Source organism: Podarcis liolepis (genome assembly GCF_965112155.1).
Source record: "Podarcis liolepis genome assembly, chromosome: 10".
NCBI lineage: Eukaryota > Metazoa > Chordata > Lepidosauria > Squamata > Lacertidae > Podarcis > Podarcis liolepis.
Window position 1 is genome coordinate 30,475,476 of NC_139562.1, and position 15,049 is coordinate 30,490,524.

Here is a 15,049-nt window from a genome sequence, read left to right on the forward strand (position 1 = left end):
AGAAAAAGGAAACAAACTTGCAAAAAACGCAAGACGTTTTCGTCTTGCGAAGGAAGCCCATAGGGAAATTCGTCTTGCGAAGCAGCTCAAAAACCGCAAAACCCTTTCGTCTAGCGAGTTTTTCGTCTTGCGAGGCATTCGTCTTGCAGGGCACCACTGTACTTTGAATGACTAAATAAACATGACTAGGATATATGGGAGCCAGAGTAGTTCCAGGAAGCTTGCATATCACACTGCAAGGAGTGACCTATACATTTGGTGGTAAGAACAAGAGAAATGCATAACTGCAGAGGTTGGGGAAACTCCCATCTAGCTTTTGATGGTTTTTCATAGTGGAAAGATCTATTTCTTTTTCTTATTACAACTATTTTTATGATCTGGAAATCAGTTTATGAAAACTGATAATTTTGTCTTGAGTTCATTTTTAAAGAGCATACCATTTTTCATATATTCTCATTTGCCTTAGGAACTTACTTTTATTTAGCAGTAAAAGATAGAGACTTGGGTTTGGTTGTTGAGCTGCGCTCAATTCCTTATTCAGCCATGAAGTTCACTGAAAGGACTTGGGGAAATCTCAGCCTAAGCTGTGCCAGAGTTGTGCGCACAAATGACTTTAGGATTGTGAAGCATGTTATCCCATTACAACTTTGGTAGAATGGATAATTAGGTTCTTTGTAACCACCAGTGGGACGGAGTGAGATTCTAGCTTTAATCAGGAAGCACAGAGTGACAAATGGGCAAAATGAAATATGTTAACAGTTGTGTTTGGTTTTTCTCTTCCCATAAAGGAGCAATGGCAGGCGCTGGAGAGCGCAAAGGAAAGAAGGATGACAATGGCATTGGCACAGCCATTGATTTTGTATTGTCCAATGCTCGACTTGTCCTGGGTGTGGGAGGTGCTGCCATGCTGGGGATTGCCACCTTGGCTGTTAAGCGGGTAAGAGTGAACATTGTGAGTGAAAGGGTGCCTAGATTTGGGGTATGATAAAGATGCAATGGGAGTTTTCTGTCCTGTGGGTCCAAATACAGACCAGAGTGAAGGATTGACTGGTGCTCCGAAGGACCCAGTTGCAGGGATTCCAAAGAAAGATGCACAAAACACCAGAGTAATCAGTTCTAATGTTTTATTATAAGGATGTATATAAGAGACATACAAGGCAACATAGAATTCCTTTCCATTACACCTCAGGATGGACGCTGAAGCTATAAGCACCACCATGCTTCGTCTTTGAGGGGCTAATAGCTTGTACAGAAAACAAGCTATATAAACTGGCAGAAATAATCCAATTAATCACACGGTCTTAGGGGCCTGTTCCCCACTCACAGCCATCTCTCAGATAAGTGGGTAGCTGACAGGTAGAAGCTTCCCTTTTCCCAACTAGCCAAGCCAGCAGCCAAGGCTTCAAAGCAAGCAGATAAGCTCATTTTACAGCTCACATTGATTAGTCCCATGTTTGCTTGACTACCAAGATGGAGTTTACAGGCCTTCCAGGACGGTTTCACCATTGGGTTCTACACAGGGAGGCTGTGGAAATGAAGGCTTTTGAATGGATCATACACTTAATTTCTTGTCTCCCCACTTTACTGCTTCAGATGTATGACCGGGCGATCAGTGCTCCAGCCAGCCCCACTCGCATGAGTCAGTCAGGAAAGAGAAGCTGGGAGGAACCAAGTTGGCTTGGATCATCATCTCGGTTACTGAACCAAGATATGAAGACTAATATTAGCCGCTCTCTGCAGACTCTTCCCACTGATTCTTCAGATTTTGATATAGGTGAGGGACATCCTGTAACTCTTGTGCAACTTCTTACATAAGTTGGTTGCCAAACAGGTAAACCTTTCACCTTTACATCTTCTGGTGTCTAAAAACAGTTAGTTAAGAAAGGATCTTAGTTTTGGAAGAGAGCCTAGTGATCAGTAAGTCCAGCACATTCTTCTGAGGAAGAATACTACTGACCCAATGTATTCCTGACAAGTACAGTTCTAGTGCCTTATGTGAAAATCTCCAGGGAACAAGAGCATCTTTTTCAAATCAGTCAGTTTATTTTGCACTGTACTTTCAACAAAGATATTTGTGCTCAAAGCAATTTACAGAGAATAGACTGTCCAAATTATTACAATAATCATATATATAAGAGAAATTCTATCACTACATCATAACACTAACAAAGTGCAGGAAAAGCACATGGGTACTTTTTTCAGTTTGTCCTCATAAGGAAGATTGAAGCTAGGAGGTTGGACTGTTTTTGTCAGGAAAATGACATAATTAAAGGGTGTTGTTGCAGTCTGTATCAAGATGCACATTGCCATTACTTTTAAAGAAAGGTTAAAAGTGTGGTCAATGATTTTTTTGTCTCACATAATTTAATCTCCAGTGTTTCCAAATTCAATACAGGTCCAATTCAGTACAGGCAATTTGTACCTAATGAGTCCTGTGTGGTGCAATATTGAGGCCTGCTGTTCTCTCTCCAACCTATCCTGGCAGATTTGATCAAATCCACAAAGCAGAAATCATCCATCAAGAAAAGCCAGGTGGAGCTGAAGAAGTCCCGCCTCCGAATGTCCTTGCAAGAAAAGCTGTTCGCGTATTACCGGAGGAAGGTGGCCATCCCTACAGAAGAGCAGGCGAAAGCCAAGCAGGCTGCTGTAGATATATGTGCAGAACTGCGTGGTTTCCTCCGTGCCAAGCTGCCAGACATGCCTCTCCGTGAAATGTACCTAAGTGGTAGCCTCTATGATGATTTGCAGGTAATTTGGATGGGTGGGAAGGTTTACATATTCTTCAATAGGCATGATAGAGACAGAGAACATGCAAACTTCGTTGTTGCCGGTGTTTGTCTCAGCATCATGTTCTTGTGCCTAGAATTGTCTGTGGTCAGATTTCTTGGCTTTTTTGTGATTTGATCTTGCATAGGAAATAATTTGTTCTCCCCAATACTGTACAGTGGTACCTCTGGTTACGTACTTAATTCGTTCCGGAGGTCCGTTCTTAACCTGAAACTGTTCTTAACCTGAAGACCACTTTAGCTAATGGAGCCTCTTTCTGCCGCCGCTGCACGATTTCTGTTCTCATCCTGAAGCAAAGTTCTTAACCCGAGGTAGTATTTCTGGGTTAGCGGAGTCTGTAACCTGAAGCGTATGTAGCCCGAGGTACCACTGTAAAGCACTTTCCCTCCCTTTTGCAATTTTAATGTCCTCTCTTTCCTACTGAGCAAGATTCAAATCTTTCTCTATCTTTTCTCGCCCACATCTGTTCCTGACTGTGCATGGTCCTTCTACATTATTTAGTCTCTTCTGTTCTTTTCAATATATAATGGGCATGGGAGCCATTCCTTCATGCTACCCTGATGAACATATAGCCTTTAAGTGAGCAATTCTGAATGGACGTACTTGATTCAACACTACATCAAGACTTCTATGTGTAGTATTTTGTATTAGATAAAACTTAAATTTACACCTAATGGTGATGGTGATTTCCTTGGAGAAACGTATCATGTTTCGTCAAACTCAGTTTTTAAATAGTTGTCTATTGGCTTTAGACAATAAAAACTTAGAAGCAGCAATGTCCCAGGTTCAGTCCCTGCCACTCCAGGTAGGTCTGAGAAAGACTCCTGTGTGAAAAACCCTGGATGTTTGTTGCCAGTTGATGAATAAACAATTGTGAGCTAGATAGAACAATGGTCTGATTCAGTGAATGGCTCCCTGTTTTCTATTATATGCCCTTGGCTCTTTTATTGCATTCACCATAAATGTGAACAATTACGTTTTATTTTGAGGAAGCAATTTCATTTCTTCGTTTCTTATATTCTTAGCATTCTTCTCAGGCTTTAGTTAATGTAAATGCACTCCATTTGAGGGGCTTAGGATAGGTTGCAACACATTTAAATCTATATATGACTAAATATTCAAAACATCTCAAGAAAAAAATCGCACAACCTCTACAGAATGAAAAACATCAGGTAAGTTTCACCTACATGCAGACTAAAACTCAGGCAACTCCCCCATCTGTCTCTGATCTGTATCCAGGGAATGCCTATCTGCAAATCATCACTGAGCATGTGAATGGCATCTCAATAAGGTGGTAGTTTCTTTGAAGCATAAACTCTGCTTTTATTTCCTTCTTACTGTCTAATTTATGAGGAACTATTTCTAATGCTGCCTCTGATACATCAGCATGTTCTAGCACGGCACCGAGCATCATAGAGATCCCAGCTCAACGTTCCTTTGCATTCCAGCCTTCCCCTTAGCCAAATAGTGTGGCCTTTTAAGGGCCTTAGAAAACCTCTTCTTTTTCTCCCCCCTGGCAGGTTGTGACTGCTGATCACATCCAGCTCATGGTTCCTCTGGTGTTGGAACAGAACCTGTGGTCTTGCATTCCAGGTGAAGACACCATTATGAACATCCCTGGCTTCTGCCTGGTACGACGGGAAAACCCAGAATACTTCCCTCGTGGTAGCAGTTACTGGGACCGCTGTGTGGTGGGGGGCTACCTTTCACCCAGGGCTGTGTCCAGCACCTTTGAGAAAGTTGTGGCAGGCTCCATCAACTGGCCAGCTATTGGGACCCTCCTAGACTATGTGATCCGTCCAGCAGCACCCTTGGAATCTCTGACATTGGAGGTCCAGTATGAAAGAGATCGGCGCCTTTTCATAGACTTCTTGCCATCTGTGACGCTAGGTGACACTGTCTTGGTAGCCAAACCACACCGACTGGCCCAATATGATAATCTGTGGCGGCTCAGTCTTCGGCCGGCAGAGACAGCTCGCCTGCGGGCCTTAGACCAGGCTGATTCTGGCTGCCGTTCCTTGTGCCTCAAGATCCTCAAGGCCATATGCAAGCTGAACCCGGCGTTGAGTCACCTTTCTGCCAGCCAGCTTACCAACGTCATACTGCACCTGGAGGAGACTGACTGGTCACAAGACATGCTCGCTGACCGTTTTCTGCAGGCCTTGAAAGAGCTCATTGGCTATTTGGAAGCAGGGGTCCTTCCCAGCGCTTTGAATCCCAAGGTGAACTTGTTTTCAGAGCTTACTCCTGAAGAGGTGGATGAGTTGGGTTACACTCTGTACTGTTCCCTTTCGGAACCAGAGGTCCTCCTGCAAACAGAATAAGCTGCCTTATACGTGAGAACAGTGTTGGAGCTTCCTGCCCACGACAGGTTCTCTCTGACACATCCTGAGTGAGATATGCATAATCTGCCCCATTCTTTTCACAAGTTCGTCCTGTTTTTCTTTCCGTTTTTATCATACCGTGAGAGCGGGGAGGTCCATTAGATTTCTTGGTGCTATTAGTCCAGTGCCATTACCCGCATAGTCATTGTCTCATGGGGCAAGAAGTTATGTGGATTGGCTGCTCGGTCTATTAGAAAGGCCTTGCTGTGGTCCCAACTGCCTGTCCCAACCCTGTGCAACCCGCCACCCCAGTAATATGCTATGACTTGTTGCACTGAAAACTCTCACTCCCACCTAGGAAAGTGTGGGATTGGGCCAGTAACCTACTGCCAATTTTTGGAAACATCTAAATATAGTGATTCTGTGCCCTCTTCCCCCAAGGGATTCAGTCCCCTATTGTTGGTTTGTGTGTGGGAGTTTGTTTTTGTTCCTCTCACACCCCAAAGTGCATGGCAGTCTGGATGAAAAGTTTCAATAGAAATATTTATAGTGGAGAATGTATTTGTGTGAGCTCTGTGCATTGATTGTATTTATATTTGCCGTGCGGGGGGGGGGGTGTCCAGAGAGAGTTTGAACATTTGCATAGGTTCTCACCAATGTATCCCCATTTTTGGGAAACTGGGGATAAACTCCCCAGCCAATCTGACGCCCTTCAATGTATACAAATTTGGTTCTTTTATTGCATGCATGTTTGCAAAACTGTCGCTAGACCCTTAATGTGTCTAGAAGAATGTAGGGAGAGCAGTTTCCTGTATGTGGCTATCAAGAACACTTCCCACTACAAGTGGTAACTGCCCAAGAAAATGCAAACGGCTAGGGAAAACACATTCTTTAGCTTTTATTGTGACATAGAACAAGTAGCTCTGGAAGTAAGGCGCCACATTTTCAAATATTTCCGTTTTGCACATTCAAATTCTTGTTGAAAGCACTGCGGCTGGAGTGTGCTATGAGGAGTAGTTGAGGTTCAGACCTTCATCACCCAATTGCTAGAATTAATGGTCACTACCTTGTACCTGCCAAACGTTAGGTCCATAAAATGACTAGTCACTAGAAACAAGAGACGAAGGTTCTACAGGAAGGCAAAAGAAAGCTTGAATAAAAAGTAAAATTGTGCTTTTAATACGTTTTTAAAGAGGGTGGCACATTTCACGCTTAATCACCTTGCCCCTACTGCTTTTAAGGAGTCATCAGCTTTAATTTACGCAATGCTGCTCTGCATCTCTGGCTGCTCCTTGAGATAATGGCACAGCTCAGGGAGTGGCCGCTCATTCTAGCTATGTCTCCTGCTCTGCAGACATGAAATGGGCATTGGCTGTGAATGTCTTATCTCTCAGGAATGTTTGGTTCTGTTACTGCTGCCATCACCAAAAAAGAAAGTAACAGGGGGTACCCTAAGTGGCGAGATTCTTGTGTGTCGAGTCTGCGTGACAAGCATTGCTATGGTTGTATGTAATTTTGCAGGCATGGCTCCTCTGTTTTCACATCTGAAATGCTCACCTTTGCTGCTGAAAAGGCACCATAAATAATGAGATAATTTGTAGGTACAGTATAAGGAACAAGTGCCCTTTCCTGTTCTTTTTTTTTTTTTAAAGGTGGTGCTTATGTTAATAAGTTAAGCCTTTGGTGTGGTTCCAGAGTGGAGGCTTTAATCTATATACCAACTTAACCTGGGTACCCCCCCCCAAAAAAAACCCTGTCTTTTCAATTTTGTCTGCTAGATGGTATTTGTTGCACAGCAGAGAAACAGTGTTGCGGTTATTTAAGCCTCACCAGATTTACAGCCAAAGACTTGAAAGGTTGTGTGTGGGTGTCTGGTAATACATAGCCTGGAAAAAGACCAGGTTTTTCACTCATCTCTCAGCCGTCCTTCCAGTACGAGTCTTCCTGCCACACATGCTGCCATGGATGCATGCGGATTTTAGGGGGATGGAGACCTTGCTATTTGAACATGAATAGATACTTTAAGAGTTGTACGAAACCCCACATTGACCTCTTCTGTGTTCCTCCAGTTTCCTCTTTGCCACCATTCTGTTGCTTGTTTCAAAGTTGCAGCATGGTAGCAGGGAGATCCTGCAAGGAGAGTAGGAGGGATAGTTTCTCCTGCTTTTCCGCTTCTCAAATGCATATCATTACATGCTCAGTTAAGAAAATGAATGCTTTATTACTGACTAGGAACATAATTAATAGAAGCCTTGACCAAGACATGTTGCCATGAAGCTAAATGCGTATTGAATGTAGGCTTAGGCCAGCAAGACACACTTGTAGTATTCACTTTAATTGCTTTAGCTGTTCCTTTCTCAAAGTAATGAATTCTTTCTTTGAGGCACCTAAAAAAGGACGAGGGATTTGAGCCCATGTCTTAGTATGGTAGGTGCACATAATTCCACGAGTAGGAAATAAGAGACCATGCTATTGACAGTCAACACAAAGTTTAAAGTGGTGATGGTTGGGAGAAGCATGCCCAGGCTATTCCTTATTTCTGTGGCAGGGGATGCAGGACAGGCTATGCGGGACAGCTATAACAATACTGCACCAATTCTGCTATGTGACTAGATGATTCATTCTGAAGAATGTTTACACCGCCACCAGTATTCAGTAAAAATGCATGTGTATTGGTATATCTAGGAGGGTTTGGTCTTAAGCACTTGTGGACTCATGTGAAATGTCAGAACAAATTGTAGATGCCAGTAGTGTCTAGCTGCTTTCTCATATCATGGGGAATGGGGAGGCCTTGGTATAAAATGAATGATTGTCATAGGCCCAGAAGTTGAAGTCTGCTGCTGCATTCTTGAACCCTGGGAAAGCATCAACGTACTATCTTGATGTTTAGGTCACACCAGCTAATGTGATTTGCCTCTAAACTGCAGGGTGGGGACCATCTATCTCAACTTGAAGTCTTTCATTGTTGTCAAACTCCACTACTGATCTTCCAAACCTGTTAAAATTCTTAATACGACAACTTAATTATGTAAATTGTAGACTTCTAGTGTCTGTGTGTCCAAGATATTGAAGAGAAAGGAATTAGATACTTCAGCCTCTCTCAAGTCCTAACACTGTGTAAGGGAGTTGGAAGAACAAGGTCTAGTGCATGGTCTGTGACTATGTGGAAATTATGAAATAAAACAACTTTTCCACAATTGTGTGGCTGTTTTTGAATGTCTCTACAACATAAGATGCATAGCCTTTTTCACATTCTGTATGCTGGGGGACAGGAAAATTCTTTGTGTGCTAGTTAGATTGATAAAATCTTGAAACTATCAGCTTGTAATGCCCACAGGGAGAAATGTACTTAAACCATATAATAATCCATCTACAACTGCATACAGCTTTCAAATAGCACTTGCTAGTTTGTGAGCAAAACTTGGCAAGGAGTGAGCAAAAAATTATAGACTTTTCTGCAGAACATGCTGCCTCGTGTGCTTTTAAAAATTCAAATAAGATTATTCTGTACACTTGGAAATGCCACAAAGGATAGCTGTCACATTACCTTGGTGCAGAGGTTGCAAGAGTTGGCTTCTCACACAACTCAGTGTTCAATTTTGTTTTTTAAGGGCGCAATACCTCAGCAAATTAGAAGTCAAGGTGTGTGTTTGTAAGGAGGAGTTGAGAGGACAACTTGGAGGTCTTGGCTTTTATGCCTAGCATGGATGCTCGTCCTCCTGCTGTCCTTAAGATCCATGCTTTTTATTTATTAAATTTCTATCCCACCCTTCATCTCAAAGGAGCCCAGGGTGGTATCTCCTGCTTCTATCTTCTGTGCCCTCTTCCTGTTTTGGTTTTACCCTCCAAATATGATAATATAAGATTACCAGATTTTTTTCCAAAGAATCCAGGGACACCTTTTTTTTTTTTTGGAAAGAGAAAAGAAAAGTTATTTAATTTTTTTTTTAAGAACTAATATCTTCTGTGATCTCCACTGTCGCTCTCTTGGAGCGCTAGCCGCCATGGAGAAGGCTCGGGTCGGGCCTGGACTCTGCCATGTGTCCTTGCCCTCCTGGTGCTCTCCTATCTCTCCTCAGCGGTGGTGGCAAGGTTGAGGCTCCCCTCTTTTTCCTCCTTTCTCTCTATTCCTTCTCTCCTCCTCCCTGCGTTGGCTCTGGTGTTTTCATGGCCCCGGCGCGCCGCTGAGCAGTCGGCCTGGTGGCTGGGTGCTCTTGCTCCCAACTCAATTTGGGTTGCGGGGGTGTGTGTGTGTCAGCGGTTCCCCTAGTTGAGGTGCCGGGCATCCCCGGTTCCCCCTGGGCAGTGGCGCCCGCCATTTTGCCTTGCCGGAAGTCCCTATATGATGTGTCTTGTGCCGTTGAACCAATAACGCAACATTCATTCCCTACTAATAAATCTACAACACTTAAAATATAAATCCGAGGACATTAAATGAAATCCGGGGACATTCTGGGGACAGATTTTGTCTGGGGACAGATTTGTAAATCCAGGGACTGTCCCTGGGAAACAGGGATGTCTGATAACCATATGATGATAATAATGATACACATTACTAATTCTGAATATAGAATCGGTGATTTCTTGACATGTACTGTAATTTGGAGTTCTTTGGCTATGGAATTCATCCATTAGAATGCTGTGTCCCTTCTAAGTTGGCATTACTATTGAGAAATTGGGTTATTGGGAAATGTTTAAAAAAGAGAACGCAGTTGGCATGAAAGATTTTCCCCATCTCTCCCCACTTAAGACAGTGATATGGAACTCTTTCGTTGGGGGAAAATGAAAATGGCTCTCTTTAATTTGAGCTGTACACTGCTGCTATACATCGTGACCTGAATTTATGATAAACATTTGTGAGGTGAGTTCTGTTACTCTGCCACTGACTGCATTGTAAGTCATGGAGTTAAACTCCCTGAAAACCTCAGGTTTTGTTTTAAACTTTATCATCCTATACTTTTTGGAAGCAAGACTCATTTAGTTCAATTGAACTTGCAGGTAAGTGTGCATTGAATTGCAGCCTTAAGCAAGTTTGCAGCTCTTATGGTTGGGGCGTATGTGAGCACATGGAGAAACAGTCTGCTGGAAGCTTGTAAGCAATTTAGCAGTCTTTCTTGTCACTGTGGAAAGCAGAGAGAGGAATGTTGCTTGCCTTACCAGGCAGTCACCATTCCTATATAATGCCTTGCTTCCCCATAAGGCAACACAAGTTGGGAACCTGCTACAACTATTGTTCCTGAGATTATTTGATTGGGGAAAAGCAGAAGAGCCAAGGCATCTAAGGACTCTAGCCTTCGTAATCACATCCCCAATGTTGTATGGTATGTTAGGGACCCAAACAGCAGGCATATACAGTATGTAGGCTCTGAAAACTTCACAATAAGCTGCGTTATTCAATTACGGTCTGAAAGGCTCCTCTTCAAATAAGCCCATACTCTGAGCCTAGGGCTTGCTGATCAGAAGGTTGGCGGTTCGAATCCCCGCGACAGAGTGAGCTCCCGTTGCTCGGTCCCAGCTCCTGCCAACCTAGCAGTTCGAAAGCACACCAAAAAGTGCAAGTAGATAAATAGGTACCGCTCTGGCGGGAAGGGAAATGGTGTTTCCGTGCACTGCTCTGGTTTCCAGAAGCAGCTTAGTCATGCTGGCCACATGTCCCTGAAAAACTGTCTGTGGACAAACGCCGGCTCCCTCAGCCAGTAAAGTGAGGTGAGCGCCACAAGCTCATCTGCGGCTGGACTTAATTGTCAGGGGTCCTTTATCTTTACCTTTTTACATCCACCACTTTGGAAAGAAACCCTCAACAGGAAGAAAAGGATTCCTTACACCTGGTCTATAATCTAATCAAGTTACCTGGCCTAGTGAGGGAAAGACTGACCACCAGGTATGGAATATATGTTTTGAATGCATGATTTATCTTTCATTTTTTGACACCCCTTAAGTTACTGTATCACTATCAAACATCTGTGTCTTTTAACCCCACCCCCTTTCCCCAAGTATCACCATCTGGATTGATGGTTCTTTTTGCCATAATTTGGGTAACAACTAAATTTGTTGAGTGGCAACTGGGGCAAACTGCTTCCTTCCACCACCCTAAAATAATGGAAAACAGTGATTTTAAAAAACATGGTTACTTTTCAAAAAAAAATTCTCTTTGATATTTATATTTCTTGTGTGTTTTTAGTTGTATTTGTTATAATTTATTACGCCTTGGGTCCTGCATTTGGAGAAAGGTGGATTAAAATAAATAAGGGCATTAAATTAAATAATAAACATTTTTCTATGCTGCATGTGGGCTGCTGTATTAACCGTCTAGCAGTGGAGTAATAGCAAAGTATTGGTGCCTTTGGGCCCAGTGAGCTCACTGCAGCACAAGACTCTGCTTACGGTTGTAATTATAATATTTTCATCGTGATTCAGTGAAGAAAAATGAAACATGAAAGAGGGACGTTGTGTAATTCCAAGAATCGCGTGACAATATGGTTGCTCTGAACTAGTGTAGAAATGTACTCAACTATGTGTCTGTGGGTGGAGTAAACTAGCCAAAGGATCCCATTGCAACCCAGTACGACAACAACTGCATCCTTACCTGATCCTTTATTGTGTTTTAAGTAACAAAATTGTAACCCTGTCTGCCCTTTACATTCCAATACTCATTTGCAGTTTTGACCTTTTGCTGTGTTACTGGTTATGCTTCATGAAGCATATCAGCTTCTAAAGAACGAGATGCAAAACAGGAACATGTTATTTGTGTTAACCGGCTATAACTGGGCTTTCCATAGGATTTCCCCCTCTGTAGATTAAGGGGAACAATTCTGAGCACTTCTTGCATTTTCTTGAATGTAGCAATACTCCATTCCTGCCCAATGGCCAAATGTGGACTGTAGCAATGGAGTAGATGGTCATCAGAGTCTTACACAACTCTGTCCTGCTGCCCCCACCCAAGTGGAGGAAAGGGCCATAGTTCAGTGACTGAGCATCTGCTTTACATAATGTTACAGGTTCAAACCCAGGCAGCTGCCATTTGGTATGAACTATGACAAGCAGTAATGTCTACAGGTGCCTAAATTCAATTTATTAAACTGGAAAATGACTGTAGTTCAGTAGGTGTCATGCTGCCAGGCAAGGCTTACCTTCCCCCTCTTTGTAGATAACAGCACGAAGCAAAAGCAGTCTTTTGCAGCAACAGAGGTTTATTGAACACAGCACAAACATTCAGCGTCCATTCTCACCGTGTAGGTGCTCCCAACTGAGTTCCTCCCACTTCCCTCTAGTTACTTCCGTCTCCTCACCACGTGATCCCTCCACCACTGAGCCTTCTGAGAGGCTACCCTATCTAGACGCCTGGCTCTAGGGTTCAGGGGCAGTACACTTTCTAGTGAGGGAGATCCAACAAGCTGCCTCTCTTCCTCATCCTCTCCCCTTGGTTGCTCTTCTCCCAGCTCAGCCCAACTGTCAGTTCTCGAACTGTGTCCTTCCACAAACCATTGCTCTAGGTCGATACTATCCTCCTGCTCCAGAGGAACATCAGGATCAGGCCCTTGAGCAGAGGGAGAGGGGGGCTCTCACATTCTTCCTCAGAGCAATACCCATCAGTCTGGTTCCTGACAGTAGGGGAACATCTGCTGTGCATGCAGGAGATTCCTGGATCTTTGTCTGAGTCAGTGTAGCCAATACTGAGCTAGATGGAGCAATGGTCTGACTTGATATAAGGCAGCTTCCTCGGTTTCTAATAAATGTAGAGACAAGTATCTGACACCCCCTCACAAAGGTACAATTCCTAGAGTTCCCTGTGAATGGGGATTGGAACTAGAGCTCTGTGAGGGGAATAGGAGACTGCTAACAATTCTCAGCACCCTTAACTACAATTTCCAGTAAACTGTAGCACCCTTAACTATAATTGTAGTAAAAATCATAGTGGCATCATAGTGCTTTAAATGCATGTTGTGAATGCGGCCTTGGTCTTCCACCTTGTAAGGCTAATTCAAGTATATCTGCAAACTTCTCTTATTTTCCAACTCTAGATTGCTATAAACTGCAGATGGAGGGAACAAATACACCAGTGCTGGGGTACCTTTTCCAGGCCAAGGGCCACATTATGTTTTGGGCAACTATCCGGAGGCCACATACCAGTGGTGGGTGGGGCCAGAGTCCAAAGGACATGGAGCAATGAAAGTGAGTTTTGCCTTTTTACAGTAGGCTAGCTTCTACACACACACTCACACATCCTTCTCTAGCCTCCATCCAGGCAAGCAAGAGGCATCATCAGAGTTCAAGAGCACATCCCATCCTGGGAAAATGCTTAGCTTATGAAGCAAGGCCAGGGAGTGATGTGGCTTGGGGAGAGTCCAGCCCCTGGACCAGAGGTTTCCCATCCCTGAACCAAATTATACTGATTCCTGCTGCCCAACAGTCTCATTGACTGAGCTGGTAAAGGTAGTCTGGAGGATTATTATTCTCTTAGTGAGCTAGTGTGGGACTTCATGGCCTCCATGGTAACCATGGGGCTATTTCAGTTTATTGTCAGCTCAGCACATGGAGCAGGGTATTCTGTGGGAAGGAAGGTCTGGAAACAGGAGTGATCATAAACCTGTTGTCATTGTTAAATAATTTCCTGGTAAGTGGCAAAACACCCCATGCCGGGGGGGGGGGGATCCACTAGGATTATATACCCCTGGGGATATAGGAAATTCAATGGATTTTTGAATGCTCTGGGGGAAATTTCCAGCAGCTAGAGCTGGTGGTTTGTTTGCTTGCTGTGAAATGGTGAGATGTGTTGACGTGTTGACATTCCATTTTTCTGTATCTTACATTGGAGAGAAAGAAATTGTTAATTTGTTTGTTTGTAATGCTGGGTATAGATTTTGGGATGCTGTGTTCAATTCCCTCCAATTGCCAGGGACAAGTCTTTGTCAGTAAGACTTATTATAATAATCCTATAAAGTTGCTGTAAGGCTGGAAAAATGCTGTTACTCACCCAGGTTAGGGACATTAGTTTCTCTGTGGAATTATGAAAGTAATGACATTTCATGCCTAAATAGAAGACGATTCTAAAGTACTGTATCAAAACAAGAAGCTTTTAATTAATTTATTTTTGGCCCAGGGACCGGGAATTTCTTTCTGGAATATTTCATCGCCACAAATGCTAAGGATTTATTTCCCTTGTAATGCTAGGGCAAGCCAGTTCTTTTTATTTAACTTGTGTCTTTTGTTCAGCTCCACAATGAGCTCTTTCATTGAGATTTATTATCTCTGGGGGGTAGAGGTTAAGGTTTACATTTAATTTCCATTTATTTAACTATGATAAGAATGACCTTTTCATTTTCACTTAAAAAGGCATTCACTAAAGTAGGGAGGGGAATGATATAAGATCGTTTACTGCAGCCAGTCAGCACCCTGTGATGATGTCCACCCATTTGCCCAGCTAATCAGACATGCAGCAACTGCATCCCCCCTTTATGAACTGAAAGCAGAGTTTCCTAGATTTCCGCAGTACTGAAGTGCTTTTGGGGATTCTTCTTTGGCAGAGAGCAAATGACAAAACTAAATAGGATTTTGTGGTTTTAGAATCCTGAATGTTAAAATATTTTCCTATCTGAAGAACTATACATATTTACTTCAATGGTTGTTAAAGCCTAATGGGTTCTGTTGCTGTCATTTTCAAAACCAGCAGAAGTAAATAAGCCAAGTATTGCTAATGTGCACCAGTGGATTCTTCAGCTAAGTTCGCATTCCCCACCCCTTTCACAGAACAGCTGCACACACACAAACCTAGTTAAGGCCATGGGGCTGAACAAACACAGATATACTTGCACCACCAAAAATCAATGTGACTGGGGGCTGGTTGTAAAAATGAGTATTTTGGCCTAGTGAAATCTATTTTTGCACTTATGTAAAAAATAACCTTCATGTAATCTGTCTTCAACTAACCAAACTAAATT

General features: G+C 43.1%; 1 protein-coding gene across 1 annotated transcript; it reads left to right on the forward strand.

The window, feature by feature from the left end:
* Positions 1-793: 793 nt before the first annotated feature.
* Positions 794-8,308, forward strand: MIEF1 (mitochondrial elongation factor 1; the record flags this gene model as incomplete). The annotated part of the gene is made up of 4 exons (XM_083462353.1): positions 794-937; positions 1,594-1,774; positions 2,486-2,748; positions 4,308-8,308. 4 exons carry the CDS (start codon positions 794-796, stop codon positions 5,109-5,111), a joined length of 1,392 nt encoding a protein of 463 aa, XP_083318479.1. The 3' UTR covers positions 5,112-8,308.
* Positions 8,309-15,049: the final 6,741 nt, after the last annotated feature.